Source organism: Akebia trifoliata, chromosome 5 (assembly GCF_017979445.1).
Source record: "Akebia trifoliata isolate Shusen 1 chromosome 5, ASM1797944v1, whole genome shotgun sequence".
Taxonomy (NCBI): Eukaryota; Viridiplantae; Streptophyta; class Magnoliopsida; order Ranunculales; family Lardizabalaceae; genus Akebia; species Akebia trifoliata.
In genome coordinates this window covers 35,219,728-35,241,407 of record NC_141379.1, presented here as the reverse complement: position 1 = coordinate 35,241,407, position 21,680 = coordinate 35,219,728, and the positions used below count along the sequence as shown (strand labels likewise).

General features: G+C 35.5%; 3 protein-coding genes across 5 annotated transcripts; 1 reads left to right on the top strand and 2 right to left on the bottom strand.

Annotated features, from left to right (window-relative positions):
* Positions 1 to 1,364: 1,364 nt before the first annotated feature.
* LOC147402591 (glycogen synthase kinase-3 homolog MsK-3-like) lies at positions 1,365 to 6,657 on the top strand. The gene is made up of 13 exons (XM_086444293.1): positions 1,365 to 1,655; positions 2,780 to 2,956; positions 3,038 to 3,127; positions 3,220 to 3,279; positions 3,399 to 3,671; positions 4,237 to 4,311; positions 4,720 to 4,776; positions 4,863 to 5,003; positions 5,119 to 5,169; positions 5,569 to 5,664; positions 5,755 to 5,838; positions 6,104 to 6,206; positions 6,312 to 6,657. The coding sequence occupies exons 2-13, from the start codon at positions 2,843 to 2,845 to the stop codon at positions 6,392 to 6,394; spliced, it is 1,227 nt and encodes a 408-aa protein (XP_086300419.1). The 5' UTR covers positions 1,365 to 1,655; positions 2,780 to 2,842; the 3' UTR covers positions 6,395 to 6,657.
* A 1,641-nt stretch (positions 6,658 to 8,298) lies between these two features.
* Positions 8,299 to 12,550, bottom strand: LOC147402590 (uncharacterized). The gene is made up of 5 exons (XM_086444294.1): positions 12,397 to 12,550; positions 11,509 to 11,838; positions 10,753 to 10,857; positions 10,605 to 10,652; positions 8,299 to 8,873 (listed from the first exon to the last, which is right to left on the bottom strand). The coding sequence occupies exons 2-5, from the start codon at positions 11,773 to 11,775 to the stop codon at positions 8,631 to 8,633; spliced, it is 663 nt and encodes a 220-aa protein (XP_086300420.1). The 5' UTR covers positions 11,776 to 11,838; positions 12,397 to 12,550; the 3' UTR covers positions 8,299 to 8,630.
* Positions 12,551 to 15,002: 2,452 nt separating this feature from the next.
* LOC147402589 (YTH domain-containing protein ECT2-like) lies at positions 15,003 to 21,469 on the bottom strand. 3 transcript variants are annotated; one of them, XM_086444291.1, is made up of 8 exons: positions 21,225 to 21,469; positions 20,291 to 20,354; positions 19,398 to 19,548; positions 19,234 to 19,307; positions 18,609 to 19,139; positions 17,282 to 17,839; positions 16,888 to 17,100; positions 15,003 to 16,014 (listed from the first exon to the last, which is right to left on the bottom strand). In XM_086444291.1, exons 2-8 carry the CDS (start codon positions 20,336 to 20,338, stop codon positions 15,388 to 15,390), a joined length of 2,202 nt encoding a protein of 733 aa, XP_086300417.1. In that variant the 5' UTR covers positions 20,339 to 20,354; positions 21,225 to 21,469; the 3' UTR covers positions 15,003 to 15,387. The 3 variants fall into 3 exon arrangements, with proteins under 3 accessions (XP_086300417.1, XP_086300415.1, XP_086300416.1); XM_086444289.1 differs by having other exon boundaries at positions 21,236 to 21,469; XM_086444290.1 differs by lacking the exon at positions 21,225 to 21,469 and adding an exon at positions 20,751 to 20,772.
* Positions 21,470 to 21,680: the final 211 nt, after the last annotated feature.

Below are 21,680 nucleotides of genomic sequence, written 5' to 3'. Positions count from 1 at the left end.
GTCTACAAATTGAAATTGAAAAGTTCTTGGCATTGACCCAGTCCCTTAAATGTGCGTTTAGCACTACAGCTAAAAACACTTTTAGATTAATTGAAATAAGTACAGTTTGGAAAATTTTATTGTGTATACTTGCATATTTCATCAAGTACCATACCTAGATAAAAGTGTTGGAGCTTTTGATTCAAATACAGTAATAAAATTCACACACAGGGTCCAGAGTTTTGGTGAGAAATTGAATCTTCAAAACTATGCTTCAATATTAAGGATGTCAATGAGTTCCCAATTACCTGATTTCGATATACCCAAAATTGATTAGTCGGATTTGGATCTACCATGATGGATCCGATCATTTTTAGGTCTGGTACTAGGTAGCTATCTTGAGGAACCAATAAAAATCGAGTCTCGTTCGGGTGCCCGATTAGTAAATTTATTTTATTTATAATAAAATTAGTAATTTAATTAAATACTGATAAAGAGATCTCTTGAAATAAAATTAAATATTAAAAAAAAAATTCAAGTGTTTAATCTTTACCTTTTAGCTACCTTAACGTTGATTCATTCTTCACATATTATACAATTTCATCATTGTTGATTTTAACTTCCAATTAAGGATAACAAGTTAAATTGTTACATTTATAAACAATTTTTTTATTTTATCGAATACTTATTTTTTTCTCATTCAAAAAAGAATTATCTATCTTAAAGAGTACCTAATGGTATCGGGTATTTATAAGGTCGGTTTTGATTCTAAGGTTATGATATCTAGAATTGAAATCGAAATTTTATTTAGGTTCTGATTCTGTCATTTTGGGTATATGTGGAACTAGCTCGTTGAAATCCCTAATCAATAGATTGAATATGATCTGATAATCTGACCTTTAAATTGTAAATCCTTGTACCTATTAATTGGATATTGAAAACCGAACGATGATAGATTATCCATCTCTCTTCTTCTCATTGTAGTTGAATTTGTTTTAAGTCTTCACAATCAATTCAATGACTTTTTTCTTTTTTCTTTTTTTTTTTTTGGGGGGGGGGGGGGGGAATGGAAATTTTATTATCTAATCCTCTCTTTGGCAATCTTTTAGGAGAAGAAAGAATGATTATTTTGTATTGAGAAGTGAGAACCGAGTGCAATAACCAAAACTAAAGAATGATGGGTTCTATTAGTTTTGAAAGATTGGTGTTTTGTAACTAAAAGTCGGAGTGGGAATAGAAGTTCTTTCAAGAAAGAGAAAGGACACCGTGGGTAGGTCAAACATTTACATAAATATGGAGGGAGAATGTGTAAATTAGCCGACATAGATAACGTTTTCCTCGCGCACCATATCCGTCAAGTCAGGCCAGCACCGCTGCAAAGCAAGCTAATTAAACTCTGAAACAAAATCCGAAATGTTGCCACGTGGTTCCTGATCCGTGGTCCTGCCGATAAAACAAAACTGTCCTGAAATTAAAGTTAGTTTGAACGGTCAAAGAGGAAGCAATCTACAAGACTAACAATGCGCAAATTTTAGGGCTTTGTTTTTACAGTAAAAAAACACCGCAAAAGGAGGGAAGAACTCAGCACCAAAGCCTCTCTCTCTCTCTCTCTCTCTGATCATATTCTCCATAAAGATCTTCGACAGATTGATCTCCGGAGAATTCTGAATCGATTGGTATATTTCTCTTCGTTGATCTTTCATTTCTAAGGACAGTTTGATTCGTTGTTTTCTTTTACTATTTTTGGTATTTTTGTTTCTCTGGTTTGATATTTTCCAGAGTTTATTTATCGTTATTAGCGCAATTTTTAAGATTTTTTTTCCTGGTTTTGTTGGTTTGTATATATAGATCTGCTTTAGGACACCTATTATTTGATTTCTTAGTTAGATGAGCGTGGTCGTCTTTTTTTCTGATGTTTTTTGAAAGTTTGGCTAGGGTTTGGTTCAGTTTTATTCATCGATCTACTATTTTTTGCTAATATATTGGAAATAAATCACGTCTCCTTAGGCATTATCGTGTTCTCTTCGATTTAATTCGCCAATTTCACTACTGATCAAGGATATAATCAACATGTATGATTTTTTTGTGATTTTTAAAGATAGTCAAACTTTATGATTTTTAGAACTGTTGGGAGGAATCTTGCTTTAAATACCACATACACTCTATCCGTCAAAGATTTGGTCATGATTAAATTCAGTAGGAACCTCTTAAGGTCCCTACACTGACTGAAGCCTTGATGCTCTTGTCGTTTGGTTTACAAGATGTACAAATTAAGAGTTCTCTTGAGGCTACCAATCTATAGTTCACAATTTCTATCAATTTAAGTCCATTTATCAATGTAAAAGTGCGTTGTGGAAGGACGGTCCGCTCGATGTAATCTTGTTGCACCCTCTATTTGTTGTTAATGTTTTCAATAAAAACAATTTTCAAGTTTTTCACCCTATTATAATTTAATCTGTCATATTGTATTTAATATAGTAGATATCTTGGTTCAACATTTCTGTTTGATGCCTCAATTGAGAATGTAAAAAAAAAAGTGAGACAACGACACGACATACCACCATCATCACATCCTCATCCTTTCCCAGATTGATATGTACTGGCTTAGACAATTTGAGACTAAGGACATTATTTTTTTGCTCATCTAATGTGTACTCTATCAGGTTAACTTGATTTTTTTGAAAACCTTTTTTTTTTTTTATTGATTACTTTGACAGCAAGTTTTTGTTTTGCATTTATGTGGATAAGGTTTACATGAAGATGATGATTGTGTGACCAATAATTTGATTCTTTTTTACAGGTACATGGGTGTGTCTCGACAAATTGCTTGAATAAGATCTGCTCAATTTTTAAGTTTAAGCAAATGGCTTCCGTTACTGTAGTGCCTGCTTCTGGGTTGAGAGAAGTCAGTGGCAATACTGTTAGTGTTGATAAGTTGCCTGAAGAAATGAACGACATGAAATTAAGGGATGATAAGGTAGATAAGTTGTTTTTTCTCTCCTCTTTTTGATTAATTTCTTAATTATATTTACTACATAAGCTATCTCAATTTTTGTAGGACATGGGAGCAACTGTGATCGATCGGAATGGTACAGAGACGGGTCATATAATTGTGACAACCATTGGCGGTAATGGCCGGCCAAAGCAGGTGCAGATGGGAGGTGTCCTTGTTCTTTGCTTAAGGGTATTTTGGATTGCATGTAGTTACTTATACTAAAACTTACCTGTTTCTATAAGCAGACCATAAGCTATATGTCAGAGCGCGTTGTCGGGCAAGGATCATTTGGAGTTGTGTTCCAGGTAATTTCATTTATTGCTTAATTAGGAAATGAATTGCACGTTTGTTTTTTATGTTTTGGTTGAATGAAGATTTGGATAATGCATTCATATTGGTATTGTTGCTTTTGTGGTCGTTTCAGGCTAAGTGCCTAGAAACAGGTGAAACTGTGGCAATAAAGAAGGTCCTTCAAGACAAGAGGTACAAGAACCGTGAGCTGCAAACCATGCGTCTTCTTGATCACCCAAATGTTGTGTCTCTGAAGCACTGCTTCTTTTCAACAACTGAAAAAGATGAGCTTTATCTCAATTTGGTACTTGAGTATGTACCTGAGACTGTTAACCGTGTTATTAAACACTACAACAAGATGAATCAACGGATGCCATTGATATACGTGAAACTTTATACTTACCAGGTAGGTTTTAGAGTCAATAACTCAATAGTATGATATGTGAAACATGCACCAATAAAAATAACTCAATATTATGATATGTGAAACATGTACCAATAAAAAAAGATATGTGAAACATGTTCTAGACTCGAGCTTCTTTGGTGGAAAGATCACCCTATCTTTTGTCAGTTGATACCGCATAGGTCTAGTCTGTAGCTTGATTTTTCCTGGGGTATGATGTTGATTTATTGTAATCTTCTAATGGTGAAGTATATGTGCCAAAGTAGTAATTTTGACATTTTTTGTAAATCTATGGAGCAGTTTAATTCTTGTTGTATTGGTTGTTTTGTCTTACGATACTTTATGATTATGACATTATTTTATTTGCCTCTTAATATGTTATATTATATGATTTTCTAGTTTGTTTCTACTTTTAAGGAAGCAATCTCAGCTTTTCTCTTTTGTGATAACATATAGATGACCAGTTATTTTCTTATTGTGATGCTGTGGTCATTTTTGCACCTTTTTTTAGGTAGACTATGGACTATTGCTTTAGCAGAGAATCTAATAATGTGTTAATATTTTGCAGATTTGTAGGGCACTGGCTTATATTCACGGCGGTATTGGAGTGTGCCATAGAGACATCAAGCCTCAAAATCTTCTGGTATGATAACTAGATTATTTTCTTTTTATTTTTTTGTTGCCTCTAATATTTTGACAAACTATATAGTTCTAGTTCCCATGCACAAACATCTCTAATTTTTGCTTTCCAGGTATTACTCAACGCTAAAAAAATCAGGTTTGAAAAAGGTTAAAATTGGGATTTGATGACCTCGGTAATCAGTGAGAGAAAAACTGAATATCTTCTAAGAAATCAAGTATCTTCAAAATTATAACACATTTGATCCTTGATTTAGGTTAACTTTTTTTCCCATTGTATCAGGTGGCTAGTGGCTCTTATTACTGTTATTTGATTTCATGTGGTCAACGCAGTAAATTGGAACTACTTTTGATTATCTCTTATTACCACTATGCTATATTTCAAAATCCTTTTTTTTTTTTGTGGTACCAGGTCAATCCACATACTCACCAGCTGAAACTCTGCGACTTTGGAAGTGCAAAAGTCTTGGTATATTCTTGCACCCTAAGGTCATTTATCTTGATATGGTTTACTTAGAAGCTTCTAATGATATTGTTGTTTTTTTGCTTTAACAGGTGAAAGGGGAACCAAACATATCATACATATGCTCTAGGTATTATAGAGCACCCGAGCTTATATTTGGAGCCACTGAGTACTCTACAGCCATTGATATCTGGTCTGCTGGCTGTGTTCTTGCTGAGTTACTGCTTGGACAGGTATGTAATTAGCTCCTTTTATACATTCTCATTCCCATATTCATGCTTCATAGTTCATACTTCTGTCAATCCAATCTCTATGATATGCTTAAAATGCCTTAACAATTTTTGACAGCCCCTATTTCCTGGCGAGAGTGGAGTGGACCAGCTTGTTGAAATTATCAAGGTGACTATTATTTTCTTTAACATATTCTCCAATACACATAGCTAGAACTTGTATTTGATATAGCAAGTTTATCTTTCCTTAGTGGATTACTTGATCAGGATGGCAAGAACGAAAGATTTCTTAATCCTGAAATTAACCATTTAGATTTTGTAATCTTTCGAATAAGTTTGTTACATTCTATACTGAAATATAAAAATGGAAATTTTTTTTTTTGAAGTAATAATCATTCAACTGGGTTAACTTGGACCTGCTAGACCCCTTGCTTCTTTGATTTGAATACCAACTATCTTGTATTTGTGAGCATTGTTGCACTGGTAGGATGGCTTTTTCATCCAGTTGTCCTGATACAAGTAACTTGTTCCCTTTACTTATTCCACACTTGACACGATATGGATGTAGGTCCTGGGTACTCCAACAAGGGAGGAAATAAAGTGCATGAACCCTAATTACAGAGAGTTTAAATTTCCACAAATTAAAGCTCACCCATGGCACAAGGTACTGTTATTTATCTTTACATGGCTTTTATTTTCTCTATTTTCAGTCAACATTAAATAATATGTACTCATATTCCTAATTTATTGTCAGATATTTCACAAGCGCATGCCATCAGAAGCTGTTGATCTTGTTTCAAGGCTTCTGCAATACTCCCCTAATCTACGATGCACAGCTGTGAGTATATACTTGTATCTTGTAGTTATCTATTCTAGCTTGAACATTCTTTTGCTTTGCCCTTTTCATCCCTTTTGGGAATATTCTCATTCGATCAAATGGGAGTTTTCTTGGAAGACCTATTTTTCAGATGGGAATTCTTAATACTCTTTTTTTTTATGGAAAAAAAAAAAACAACTTTTAGGATTCCGTTCTTTTCTGCCCTTCATTTTCTTCGGTTATATTGTGGAGACTTTTTGGATTACGAAATTTACTCCCATTGCAGTTGGAGGCCTTGATTCATCCATTCTTCGATGAGCTACGCGACCCGAACACCCGTTTGCCAAATGGACGTTTCCTGCCCCCACTCTTCAACTTCAAGTCTCATGGTAAGAACAATCTTGGAATAACTGTTTGTGCTCATGCATAATTTTTTTTTTTTTTTTTAAACTTACTAGATTGTTGTTCTTGATACTGCCGCTGTAAATGATCAGAACTGAAGGGAGTGCCAATGGAGATTTTGGTGAAGTTGATCCCAGAGCATGCAAGAAAACAATTTTCTTTCCTCGGGTTATGATTTGGGTCTACTTGATTCAATTACTGTGTGTAGAGCTTATCACTAGGAAACTTTGTTTTTTCTGCCCCAATATCTTGTTCGTTTGGTTTTCCCCCACTTGTACTTTGTAAAAGCAGGAATTAGAAGGTTTTGGTTAATCTTCCCAAAACCTCAATGGGTTTGCTGACCCCTGTTTCTATACTACAACAGATTGTAACATTATGTAGAACTCAATGGCTTCTCTCTTCCATTTTAAGCTAAAGCCAAATTTGAATTTCCATTAATCGTGAGGAAGCTCCATTTTTTTTTTTTTTGGTCTAATATTTTGTGTGTTTTTGGCTTCAGTTTAATTTAATACTTCATGGGATTCAATTTTTTAATGATATTCTGCGCACACCACTTCGCTTGTGTGCAACAACAGAAAATGAGCCTATTTTTTCCCACATTTTAACAAGGAAAATTAATGAAGCATTTCAGTTGAAGTTGTAGCTTGTCCCAACATTGTTTGCTTTCAAAGTTCAAATTCTGGTTTGATTATGATGTCCGACCTTTCATGCAAAAGAACCTATATATCATATGCTACCATAAGTAATTGGGAAAGCCAATTATTTAAGTGGTGGTTAGACCAACTATGTTTTACAGAATTGATGTTGGGTAGTTGATAAGCGTTACGTCAATAAATTGAGCAGAGAAAAAAATGAAGATGCTGAGATGGATGAATGGGAAGTCTAGAAAAAATAAAATTTATAAATGAACACATTCCAAAAATGTAAGAATACATCCAATAAGCAATACATTAATAGATACGATTTGGGCTTGTCCAATGAAGACAGCTTACAATCCCGATTTAAAGAAATATTCAAGTTCAAGGTTCCGAAAGAGAAGAGAGAGAATAAAAAATAAAAATAAAAAGTCATGATAATATGATGCCCCCCATCACAAAATCATATAGATCATTTACCCCAGGATACACAAGGAAAAGAATTGTGATTATGTATATCCCGATGCAAATGATCTACGATTCTGTGATGCGAATAGTGGTGCTTGTGTCAGAGGAGAGGAGAGGAGAGGAGAGGAGGGGAGGGGGAGGGGAGGGGGGGGGTGCGTCAGAAAATTATTACTCAAAAAAAAAAAGCACACACGAATATAGACTCGGCCCCACAGATACATATTTAATAATATTAGACTTGGCCCCAAAGAGTGGAATGGAGGAACATATTTCACTTAGTTGCCTACAAATTTTTGAGATAAGAACAAAAATGCCCAATTGACCAGGGCCTCCCTCAAAAAAGGGAGAGGTCTTTGGCTTCAAGCGTGGGATTTATCTCATCTTACATGGCATGTGTGCTTTGTGGTGTATTGCATGTACTTGGGGGATTTGAGTAAGATATGATCATATAAGAGGCCAATTGCTTCACCCGCTAGTCGGGTGTACAGGTTTGGACACCCACGTCATCAAAATAGAAAAAGAAAAAGAAAAAAAGAATGCCCAAAATTTCAACTCGTCGGCATGAGAAAATCTTCCCAAGCACCAAGGGAGGGTACAATCAACCAACTTATAACTACTTTATACTTGATAAGGCTTGTTAACAATGATGTTCTTAGAGGACATCATTGGAAAACCCATTGGTTAGACCCTAAGATGGCCATTTTCCCTACCAATCGATGTTAGTCCCACCTAGAAGATAAGCCACACACAAAAAAAATCAACTAAATCAGGTTGTTGAAACCATACAATCTTCTCACGTTTGTGTGAATCTAGTGAGGGTCAGTCCCTACCTTTGAACAATGCATCCTCTATGCATACAAAGGCCAATACATTGAAGATTGTGCTGGGAATCAGTCTTGGCCAGTAGTTACCAGGGGACAGCCTCGCAAACCAGCTACATATAAATCATGAGAGCCATTCCATCAACTAGAGATCCTTGTGTCAAATGGTGAAGATAGATTGCTTGAAATTTTGGAGAAATGGAAACAACCTTGTTAACATCACCACAATGAAAATATATGTATGTATCACACGTGCATTAGTCCACCCCACATAAATACATGCATGGTAATCCTCGATCCATGCATGGATGCACAAATCTAGAAAACTCACAGCTACACAACAATGACAATACATCCTAGGGTTGCATTTTTATGCAACTTTCCAATGACACTTGGACTACCCGATGGACATGATAATGTGTCGAACGGCTTGAGCCAACTGATTTCACAGAAGCTTTTCTTGCATGGAAAATAGAGCATTTATTCATTACGAATATAAAGAAGCCAGTACCTCCAACAACGACGCAGCAAACTGCATTTGGATCTCCTCATCTATTGTTAAGAAGAGGGGAACATGTACAAAGAGAGATTTAATTCCATTCAGCTCTGCAAACCGGAGGGAATGATAGTAGACATAATTGCATACAAACCGGCCTGCATCCTTAGAGGTCATCACATCGTAACCCATCTTTGCTAGTGCTCTCGTAATCTTATCAACGGGAAGAGTAGTCTGTATGTAAAGGAAATTTCTTTTAAGAATAAGTGAAGAAGAGAAAATTAATGTCCATAAAGCAAAATCTGTCACTCTAGTTCAAAAAAAAAAAAAATCAGAGGACTGCACATGCCCCAAGGATTAGTTGGGTTCTCTAAGAGGTCCGCATACCTCTGTTCAAAAAAAAAAAAACCTGTTCAAATAGATCTATATGCTGGTTTAGAAAAGATTTCCCTTTTTCTGCAATAAAGTAAGATAGGCTTCCTGGGTAACTAGCTTCTCTGCATAACCTACTACTTTAAACCTTCTAAGAATTTTTTTTTTAAAAATTGCATACAAAATGTATATTGCACCAAATCCCAAAACACATATTGGAGTGCCAGTCAGAGTTGTTTTTCCATAACATACAGAAAAATAAAGATTTTGCATGGGTGTCTCACTTTCAGCAAAAAGTTGCACAGAAACACAAAAAGAGAGTAGAGGAAATTTTCCAAATGGATGGTTTCAGTTTGCATAGGAAGAACCCGGCATCCCTTATCAAAATCATGATGCAACTTACAATATCTCAAATTGACACACAGCAATAAGGATCAAAACCCATTCAATAACACCAAAGTAAAAAAGGCTGACAGAATCTCTTTCCATTCCTTCAGATGAGGTTGATGCAGAAATATGGAAATGGAGAACTAGAACCAAAGCCCACTCAGCCGCAAACTGATACTAGTTGGAACCCTAGCTAGTTGTGAAATACATCAAAAGTATGGTACTGGAAAAGTTATAATTTGGATTTTTTTTTCATTTAAGAATTCAGTTAATAAATCGGAAAAATTAATTTATTTCCCTTGATATTTTTTGTTTAAAATACTTCAGTTCATGTGAAGTGTAAAATTTAGAAATAATATATTGAGATAATTTAAAATATGTATTCGAATTAAAACCATAAACATATTGAGAATTATTTAAAGAAAGTACATACCACTGTACAACATGGAAATTTTACGAAATGGAGTCCATGTTCATAACGTGCAACTATCCAGTGACAGATACTGTATTGGTAATCAAGTTGTTGGGGAGATGACTTATAAGTGCCCTCACTAGGCCTATGATGTAGAGTCATGGCAATGGTATTGCAATTTAAGGCCCTTACTCAAATAATTAGAAAGGACTTCATAGATATCGCAATCTAGGCATGGATGATCCCAAGGCTATGGGGGTTGTTAATCTGCTCAGTCCAACACCTCATGGGGACGTTAGCACTTTCCACCACATTCACTTCCCAATAATATCCTGCCCTTTTATCTTTTAGTGAAAAAGACAAGAGTATGTTGATTTTACACATAATAAATGCTTGTCTTTTACATAATAAATACTAAGGGCATTTTAGTCTTTGGATTTAAATGCCTTGTTTGCAGTAAATACTTTGACAATCGAGCATTTATTATGTAAATAAGCATTTATTATAAAAGGCCAATATAGCATTATCTTTTTCACTAAAATACCAGATTGGCAGGGGTATTATTGAAAAGTGAATATAGTGAAGAATGCTAACATCCCCTTGAGGTCTTGGACTTTAGCATTCCCCATATTTGATATAGAGTCTTCCATGTTTTTTTAATAAATCAAAATTAGTGTTCTTCGAGCTAATTCTTGTCTAAGGAGATGATTTGTGATCTACATCAACAAGAAACCTACAAGAACTCATTTGGGAATATAGATAGAAACCAAAAGAATCATGAGAATCCCATGTACCTCTCTTGTTCGTGAAATGCCTCCATCTGCAGCAACAATAGGGATTTTCTGTAAAACAAAAAACCCGAAAAGCTCATATAAAATATTGAAGATCAGTCGACGAAAAGTTGCAATATATTCTAGAATGGCATAAGAGGCTACAACCAACCTGAGGCTTCCATCCCAGCTCATCAGGACAGCGGAAAGTAGCTTCATTGACTGCTTGATGTTCGATTGCAAACCTCATTGCACCACTGTTTACTCCAAAGTGTAGCTGAGGGACATATTATTCGAACGGGTATGGATTAGGCTACTTTTTAGTTACCACAGAATGACCCCACCAAATGAGAGATGAGGAAATAAAATGAACATGTTAATAGAACTAAGGTAAATATTTCATGATAAATAACTTCAAAGGACCACTGTTTACTCCAAAGTGAAGCTGAAGGGCATATTATTGGAATGGGCATGGATTAGGCTACTTTTTAGTTGCCACAGAATAACCCCACCGAATGAGAGATGAGGAAATAAAATGAACATGTTAATAGAACTAAGGTAAATATTTCACGATAAACAACTTCAAAGGACTGAAAGAAAAGTTTGAACAAGGAAGGAAAATAAAGACATGTTCCAAATTGCTTGAAAAGGTAGATTAATAGTTTTCAGAATAGATCCTGGTCTAATACCAATTACAAGTCATGTGTGCCACAAAACTGATTCCGATCTTAGGTTTAGACTGACTTTTATTTGTATAATATGCTTTGAAAAAGCCAATGGGCCAATAGACGAATATAATGCTCTTGTATAATGAAACCGAACGAAACATCTCCATTTATACATGTCCAAGAAAATAACATTTAGAATACATTCATGAGTTGAGATAATAAAGCTTTTATGATTCAAAAGAGTTACCGAACCAACGCACCCAAATAACCCGTCCCGAGTTCAAAGATTCAGAGTCCGGCTTTGCCAGAGCTGACTCCAATATCTGATGAAGGGGATCAAGTGCACCCTCTCCCGCAGTCTCGAGAACATTGCAACTCCCAAGAATCAGGCCTTTTGGCAAGCCCTTTTGTTGCACAAATTCTTTCAGTTTACCAACAATTGTCTCAGTTGGATTCTCTGCAACCCCATGGAATTTCTTAAACCCCGTCACATGGATCGTTACAACCGAAGGCCCTTCCGACCCCATTTGACAACAAAGGCGTAGTAGACCGATTTCTTAGTGTCTAAACCTTAACCAAAGCTTTATTACCTGTAAAGAAGAAAAAAAAAAGCGGAAACCATTACAGAACTACAAAATAAACTTCCTTGATTTTCAGAATTTCCTTTTAGACTAAATTCGATATTATTTCACAAGAAATGCTGGATAAACAGTTAAATTATCAAAACCCAAACCCACCCCACCCCAAAAAAAAAAAAAAGTGTACAATTATCAAAATGAACAAATTCAAATTACAAGACCCAGAGTCCAAGAAGAACAGACAGATAGCCTGATAATGAATTGTTGGATATAAAGTTGTCATAATTTACAATTGAAGAAACCCAATTGTAAGTGATTTAAAACAGTCAAGATGAACAGATTAAATCCCCCCACATGATCAAAAACCCAATTTGTCCCATACCCAATACCAAATTTTCCAGAAACAAAGTTTAAAAAAAAAACCAAGACCCAGTTGAAATTAGAACAAATTAAGCAAGAATAACTAATCAAAACCTTAAAGGGTCATAGAATTCACAACCCAACTGAATAACAAACACTAGATGATATCAAAGCATCTAAATAAACAACCACCAAAAAAATAAACCTTACTTCTAATTCTCTTTCAAGATGATTGATTCTTGGGTCTCTTGAGAACGATCTCTATCCCCAGACCTGAAAGTAGAAAAGGTTGAATCAAATTATGAGTTAATGAGATAATAGAGAGAGCAGGTGGTGGCGTGTCACTTTCAGTGTGCGTTAGCATTGAAAATACCGAAATTGTTATGGTCAGGAAAGTTCGATATTCTCAGATACTAGTTTCGCATGTTTGGACTAGAATGCCCCTAACGCTGACTCTCTTAAATCAAGGATATTTTGGTCTATTTTCATTAATATAAACCTGGGAAATATAAAATAGGCCTGACCATATGATACGCTTTTCTAATTTTATAATAATTTTTCGAGAGCTATTATTGCCACACCAACTTTTATTAAAACCACACCAATTCTAATATAAAAATTGCTCACAGTTGGTGTGGCATTAGTAAATTTTGGTGTGGCAATAGCAACTCACAATTTTTTTCTTAAATGATATATTCTCTCTACTTTTCTATTCTACCCTTCAATTGGTCCATTAAAGAATTCAGAAAGACTTTCATTATGTGAATAGAAAATTATTGAACAGAACAAAAAAGCTAAAGTAGTTGTTATCATCAGAACCTTATTTAAGTACTATTGATACTTAACAATATAAAATCAAGACTTGAATGACATTTGAAATCCAAGATGGGGTGACCCCCCCAAAAAAAATAACAATTATGAAACAATCTGACTAAATAAAGATTTAAAAGCTATCCAAAGATGGGAGGAGATTACTCATGATTTAGGAAATCAAGATGACAAAGTGATCCAACTTAAATTAGAAAGAATCCCAATAGAGAAGAGAACTTACTAAAATGATGGAAACATTGTAAATAAGAAAAAACTTTAACGAAATTGATTAATTCAATAATTATTATTTTTTCATTCGAGTGTAAGAGTGTCTTTGACCTGAATTGCTTGTGATATGAATCTCGAGGTATGTGGATTCTTATAAACCCTCTTCCATGATTTTGTTGCTTTTTTCTTTTTCTTTTTTTTTTTTTAAATCATCAAATAATAAGAAAAATCATTCAATTTGTCCATGAGTTTGTCTAGGTGATTTGGGTGAGTTTTGGGTTTACTCTGTCCCAAATTAGATGGTTCCACTTCTCCCATTCGCAAACAATGAGGGATCAGAACCAAGGGCTTTGTTCCCTCCTTAGTTCACTTAGATTAAGAGAAACACATTTATAAAAGGCTAATTATCAAAACATGCATTGAAAATTGATTAATTCCCAAAACGGTGCATTATTCAAATTAATTTTGAAAATGGTAAATTACCGTATTTGAAAATAAGGTTTTTTTACCAAATCGATAAAAATTAAAATAAACAATGTTTTATTTTTTATTTTTTTAAACACTTTCTTTACTAACATAGTAAAATTTTAAGTCTTACTAAGTGTCATTTTGCTCAAATATATTACCACATCATCAATTTGACACCACAACCCTCTAAATTTCATCAAAAAACTCATTCAAAAAATAATTATTTTTAACTTGATCCAAGTTTTTGAAAATGGGTGCCTAGCGAGCTCCCGAACTTAAAATTATAATTTAATGGTAAAAAATAACTTTTTTTCGATTTTTTTTTTTTTTTTCAAATGTCAAAGAATTTTATCCTCTACAACTCTAAAGCATTAAATCATGTCTTTGGATGCCATAAGGTGATCTGTCAAATCATGTTTTTGGATGCCACAAAGTGGTCGGAAGAAGCACTGTTCTTCTTCGTCTCCACCTGCGTTGTCATCATAAATGAACCAGACCAAGAACGAGAAGTCCTTGGGCTTACCTTTTGGCATCCAAAAATATTATAGATGATTCAGGTTGTAGAGGAAAAAAATTCTATAAACTTTGAAAAAAAATAGACAATTTTCAAAAAAAGTTATTTTCCACAGTTGAATTGTAATCTTAGGTTTGGGAGTTCGCAACCGTCCATTTTCACACACTCAACCTGCCTGGTTGAACAAGTCTCAAAGAGGACAGGGCTGGTGGTAGTCATTTTAATGTGCCTTACCAGTTATGACCCCACCACAGCTTAAACTGGGCATCAGTGGATAGTCTGAGCAAATTGTTGAATTTTACGTGATTTTGCCTCCTAATTTGATAGTGAGAGCAAATATGAATTCACTTTCAATAACACAACAAAATAAAGAGGCAGAAGGAATGGATGAAGAAGAATCTTTGGGGTTAGGCTTCATTGTTCCTCGCCTTGTCAATCATCGTTGCCTACTGTTCGAAAACATCAGCCATCTCACCAATTTAGGGTTGTTCCAGTGCCTGTTCAATCCCACATCACCAACTGAGGTGCAACACTAAGCGTAGGACCTAATTTATCTTTTATATATGCAAAGAGGTTAGAGATTAGTAATTAGTAGGCGACACAGATTTTGAACCAGGGTCACACGGTATTACCACCCATACTGCAAATTTATCATTCAAAAATTACCACATATAAATCACCCAAACTGCAGAAGTAAGATCACACAAGTTTTAAATATTGTCAAGTGTTTCTCCCATTTGGGGGAACAGCAGAGATGAACAAAACAAGAGTAAGAAACGATACATCTGACAGATTGCGACTAACCAAAAAAATTCTCTGTATTCGAATCTATTGATGAAACAAAAAATAGAAAAGATAACCTTACAACCTTCAACTTCCAAGTATATTTCAGCACCAACACCAAAAAACAAAAAAACAATTCCCCACAACCTAAAGCAGAACCCTAGACCAATTAAGTTGGAGAAACTGAAGTGATTAGGATTAAACCCTGTGCTGCATCCAATAACAGCAGAAATAAGGAAGAAAGAGAAATAGACCCAATAGACGGATATCTAAAGGGGTTATAATTCGACCAATCTATGACTAACCGGACAGCAGAAAGTATGGTCGGGTTACAAGAAGACCCATTCCAAAACCCACAACAAACCCTCTTAACATTAAAAATAGGCCGTAAATGCTTATCAGTGCTGAGGACCACCTGAAGTGAAAAGGCCTGGCTTATCAAGCTTCAGTGCTTCAGGATCAATAGGAATTGTCCCCACTGTTAAAGAAGTTCTGGAGGAAGCTTCAGTAAACCCATTAACCTTGACAGGCATTGAACCCACAGTGACAATATCGACTGCTCCAGAATCAACAATTGTCACTGCTGCTGCTGCAGCAGATGGTTTAGCATCAGCTTGCTTTGGATCAATAGAAAGAGTGCCGATTAAAAGGACAGATGTGGGATCGTCTGCATTTCCAACTATGCCGTGCTTGGTATTGTCCTGTCCACTATATGATGAGTTGGTGACCTCAGGTTTTAAGGGAAATTGCTTGTTAACAGATGTTACTGTCCTCCCAGAGCTATTTGGATCATGCTGCTTGATAAGTTTCTCATCTGCATTTGGGGACTGGTCGACCAAACCATTTGACTTGTCAGGAAGAACAAATGCAGGTATAATGTTATAACTTCTACCAAGTAATCTGTCCTTCCCTTCCTGCATAACCTTCTGCCGTTCTTCATAGTACATGAAGTCATCAAGTATAGAAGTTTTTGATGCATAATTCTTAAAAATGTTCAACATCTCCATGCCTTGCCTAGATCTTATCTGCACAACAAACAACAAAAGTTGACAATCATGCAAAGTTGGGTCATTGATTCTCACTTCCACTATCAGTTCCAATAACTAGGACTTAGAAAGCAATAAGATCATTAACATCCCCAAGTTCACTTCAGAGTTCAGACTGTTCAAGTTAAGATAAATACAATCCAATCTTTTTATGCAAAATCACATATTCAAAGCAACATGGCAAGGAGACCAAATCCAAACTAATGCACAACCTCAAACAGCGTTGAAATACCAATAATAAATAATAGACAACTCAACCACAGATAGATGCTCGATATTACCTTTTCTTTTCTATTTTTTTATGAAAAAAAAAATTTATTAGTACAAAAAGATGTCCAGGGAGACACCCTTCTTCGTTTCTAAGAAAATTTTGTACTTGTAAAAAAATCATATATATAAGACACATTATCCCCAACCATATATAAACACATAAGAGAACATTTACACATAAACTTGTGAAGAACGACTCATAAGTAAACAAACGATCCCAACTTTGTATAAACACAAAATCCAAAGGTAGGGATCTAAACATATCTTGATAACACAAATCTTGAATATACTAATCCCGAGGATGAGTTCCTTCCACCACAAACAGATCATGTGTTTTTTTAGTCACTGAAACCTAAACCTATATGTATATATGTACTATATATACACACCATGATGGCATGCTTCCCAGAAAAATGTCAAATAAGTTTAACACAAGAAAGACAATCAAACAGTTGAACCCATAGCATGATCAAACAGCGTTCTGGGGAGCAAAGTATTAGTTCCAAGTTCAGAGCCACCTCATATTTGTAAGACAAGAAAATGGACATTATAAACAATAAATCAAAGACCAAATTGGCCTACCTCTTGTGTGTCTCTGCTATTAGTGACTGGCTTATTCTCATTGTTCTCCAGTATGATGTGCCGAAAACTAGTGTTTGGTACATCTTTTATTATGTGCCACTTAACAGGAAAACTACCACTCCATTTATCCTGCTGCCAGAAATCCATATCCTTGAAGAAGTCAACAGGTCCAATCATCTCTGCAACACCACAGAACTGCCCGCTTGCATTAACCTGCACTTGAATAAACTTTCATCAGCAAAACGAAATACAAGCAGGAAAAAAAATTTATGTAATGGGCCACCATATTCCCATTCTTTTATTGCCTTGACATGATCCAAGGCACGTCACTTGGATCACCAACAAGTCCAAATCATGAAAAATGCAACATCCAACATTTAGAACAGGAACTCACAGAGAAGAACAGGAAGAGGGGACAGCCACTTGGTTTTCCAGCAGCAATTCTCTGTGCGTCTTCATAGGCACTGTCCAATCTCTTGTTTCCATTGGGAGTACTTGACCAGACATTGTATTTAATGCTCTTATGCACATCATCCTCACTATAAGACTTGATCACGAAGAACTTGGCATCAGCATAGTTGACTCGCAAATCTTCCCTATTATACTGATCAGAATAAATAATGATGTTTCCCTGTCCATTACTAGCTCCTGCCTCAGTCCCATAGGCTTTAACAGAAGTGGATGGCATCCATTGACTTTTTGACCTGTTTGTTCTAGGCCCCCGATTCTGCTCACTCAACATTTCCAGACTTCCATTTCCATTATTTGTAACTCCACTATAGTGCATCTTTGGCCTAAGCTTATCAACCGCAGCCCATCCACGTGCATCCATTTTATAGTCAGATACACCATTAGCAACTGGCAGAGAAACTTTGAATGGTTTATGAAGAGAAGTATCTCTCCCAAGCGTGAAATGACCTGCAGCCTGAGAGGAGCCAAAGGCACGTCTACCCTGTAACACATAATTTAAATGAAGATCTAAAAAAATAAAACAACAAAAATAAACAACTGAGGTATGACAGCGAGAACTGAGCAACATCTGTACAGAAAACTTAGCCATTAACTATTGAGCTAATTCCCAAGCATTCCCTGTTTTTGAAGATTGGAGTAAGAAAAGCAGGTGCCAAATGTACAAGCACACTTGGGAGTTGTCAGGAGAATGGGTCACATCAAGGGAGGTTATGCCATAAAACATCGATGATTATAACAATCCAATCAGTAGACCTTCATCTGGACCACAAATCCTCATCTCTTTTGAAATGATGGAGTACAAACCATCATGTCATCACAATAAAAATAAATCCAGTGGATTGGATGATTACAATCATCAGATTGGGTCAAATTTTGACTAAAAAATAAATTTGGTGGGACCCTTCAAAGGGTGGATTCTAGTTTCCCCTCGCAAGTACAGCACACATAACAAAGGCATGGAAGACGGATTCTTCCAATTCCTCCACCTGAAATATATACTCCTCAATACTAAATGAAATGATAAAAAGATTCTCATAATTTTCCCAACGGAAGTAAAACCTTCACCTACCACAATGCCACAACTCACCAATCAAACATGTAAGATAGTCCTTAGGCAGTTGATGGTATTGTATATTTTACATGGATATTTCACTCAATTCATGACATTCAGGAAAGATTCCACCAATTTATCTTTTGCTACATATACAGAACACCAGTAAAATTTTATCAATTTAATAATAACTACATACCTGTGTAACATGCGGTGAAGATGAATAGGAAACATTGCCAGAAGTAATAGTTGTCTGAACTGTAGGCTGCTTACTCAGTACTACATTAGCTTTTGAACTTTCTGATATTTTAGCTGATGAATGAGTAAGATTGGAAACATCATAGACAGGCTCTGCTCTCACATCCCCCAAGGGAGGCTTTGGAAGGGCCTTTGTTATATCCACATATACTGAAGGAGGGCCATGTTTTAAGCCTGAGAAATCAGGTCTATTAGCATTTGAAGCACCAGTATTCAACAACTGAGGTGTCAGAATACTGTTAGGGATGATATCAGGTCTAGGCTGAACAACAAGAGGGGCATAAGCAGGTGAGGAGGCGGGGTGCTCATAAGTGGATCCGGTGTAATACTGTTGTGATCCTATAACCGAGCCATCAACTCCTATAATAGCACCTGGAATATATGGATTGTATGGATTGTAATTGTATGGTGGCTGTGCATATTCATAGCTGGGAGTATAATACGCATAAGGCAAACTTTCGATTTGTGTACCCTGAAAAAGAAGTGTGGAGATTTGGAAATAACAGGAACGATAAGTGGAGAAGTATCAACTGCTATGATCAAGAAAAATAGAGATTCCAACTTACCGCATAATGGAGATCTTGACCATCTAACCCAAAAAACCTGTTGTGGTCACCCCATTCGCCAGGTGATTCAAATCCTAATCACATAAATCAAAAAAAGAAAAAGGCATTGTTAAGCCACCATGAGAAGAACATTTCTAAATATAGAGAAAACTCTAAAAAGATACCTGTACAGTAATATCCATAGTAGTTGGTGGCAGCAGGATAATATAGACCCTGGTCAACAATGTACTCAGGGGCACCTCCAATGTCCATTGCTTCAACTCGTTCAAGAGGTGGAGTTGTAGTTAAATGATGGCTTGACTTGGTACCTTGAAACTAAAAGCAAAGACATGGAAATGGAGCAATTTCTACCATTAGAGATTTATCACTAACCAAATCAACTAAAATCTCATGAAACATATACAAATCTTAGTTGACAAAAAAAAAATCAATTATTTAACTAGGGATATAGATTTTTAATCAAATCTTTCTATAAATGCCCATTGCACATCTTGGGTCAGTCAAATTATCTTGTAGTGGCCATTTGTAGTTAAAAAAAATGCTTTTGAAGGTCTCTTTTTCCATCTGGTTAGCATCTCTACGAATAAAATTCTAAGGGTTGACAACCTTTTAAGTCTTGCCTTTATTTCCGATAAATTTTGTACAATTCTTCGGTGGAGTTATGCCCCCCCCCCCCCCCATTTCGTATATTTTGTTGTTTCCCTCGTTCAGTTTGGTAACTTTAGAGTCGGCACAGTCGGGCCTTTAGGGGTAGAGAGGAAATTCATTGGAATTTACTTTCTTGTGCGGTTTGCTGGGATCCATAGAAGGCGAGAACCAACCTAATCTTCAATGGGAAAGGTCACTTGGTCCATGATCTAAACATCACCATCTTGGAGATTATATTAAATTGAATTAAATTGTTCAAGGAGTTTAAGGGAATCTTCTTTGAAACACTCTATTCAGATGGGACTTAGTTTGTATACCGGAAAGCTAACTTTCTTGATAGTCATCTCTATCGTTAGTATGTTCATGACATAAATAAACATTAACCATTTCAAAAAAAAAAAAAAATTACCAAATATGTTTCGGTAGTTCCACGTTCAGAACCGCTGTAATTTTCCATACCTGGACTCCCACCCCTGTAGAAGAATAGAGAATAAAATGAGAGCAGTCCTTACATTTACAAATAAATCAATACTGTGTATCATAGATTATAAAATCCTACTTTCTCCAACTTCAATAACTCAACTAAATGATATTAAGTCCATAGAATAACACCCACGAAACCATCAAGGCAAGTGAAATTTCAATTTCAAATAATCTCATAAAAGATATTATCTTGCCAAACAAAGATAGCTCAGAGCAAGCCAAGCCATAGATACAACAATAACATAAAGAATTATATCCAAGCAAAAAAGAAATTGTCAAAATAATTGCAACCAAAAAAAAGAGCAAATCATACTCCTTGCTTATAACAATTTCTACACACACAAAAAAATGTATTAAACAGCTCTAACTGGTGACATCTATCTTACATCCAAAAGATGCGAAAAATAAATTTTCAAATCCATTAAAACTCATCAAGGAGAAGCAGTATAAACCAGCCAAATAAGAAATAATAACCTATTTGCCCCAAAAAGGGAACTTTTCCATACACGCTTTCAAATAGATAAAAACAAACCAAATATAGCAACGCCTGCAAGCAAGAGTCTTCTTAAATCCTCAGTGAATCCTTAGCGATTAAGAAAACTCTTAAATCACCACCAAACATAGTCAAACCAAGAAGAAATTCCCAAAAGAAGAAAAACAAAGAAATTTCCAAAAACTTCTAAAAGAAGTCCAATTTAACAGTGATTCAACTCTAAAATTACTTCGAGAACTTGGAAATTCTAACACCAAAGCAAACAAAACAAAACAAAAAGAGACATAAATAAGTTAAATTTGATTACTAAAAGAATTCAAATTTTCAAGAGCATACAAACAAACGAAATAGAGATAGAGAATAGTACAAAAGAAACACCAATTCAAGTCATGCATGAACAAGAAACGGAGAAGTTGAGATTAATGGAGGAGCTCTTCAGAGATAAGAGGAATTTCTGCACCATCTTTGAAGCAGAAACGCCTCACAAACCCTAACCCTAGGTGAAAGGAAGGGACGAGTATAGCTTCGTAAAAGAGAGAAGCAGAGAGAGAGAGAGAGAGAGAGAAGCTATTCCCGATTCTCGCTACTTGAAAATTCTCAAAATGAATTTTTTGGGAGAAGTTTTGTTAATTTAAAATTTTCGAGACTGCCACTTATTTGTTGTCACATTCACACACCTACCGCTGGTGATGCGTAATGTCCAAGCTGGCTAGACCGCTTGACTGGACCGACGTGCTAACCTTAACACGCAGACAATGAGCATAATTTTATTTTGGGACTTAATCCCTGGATAATAAGCATATTTGCAATAACACCATCAATT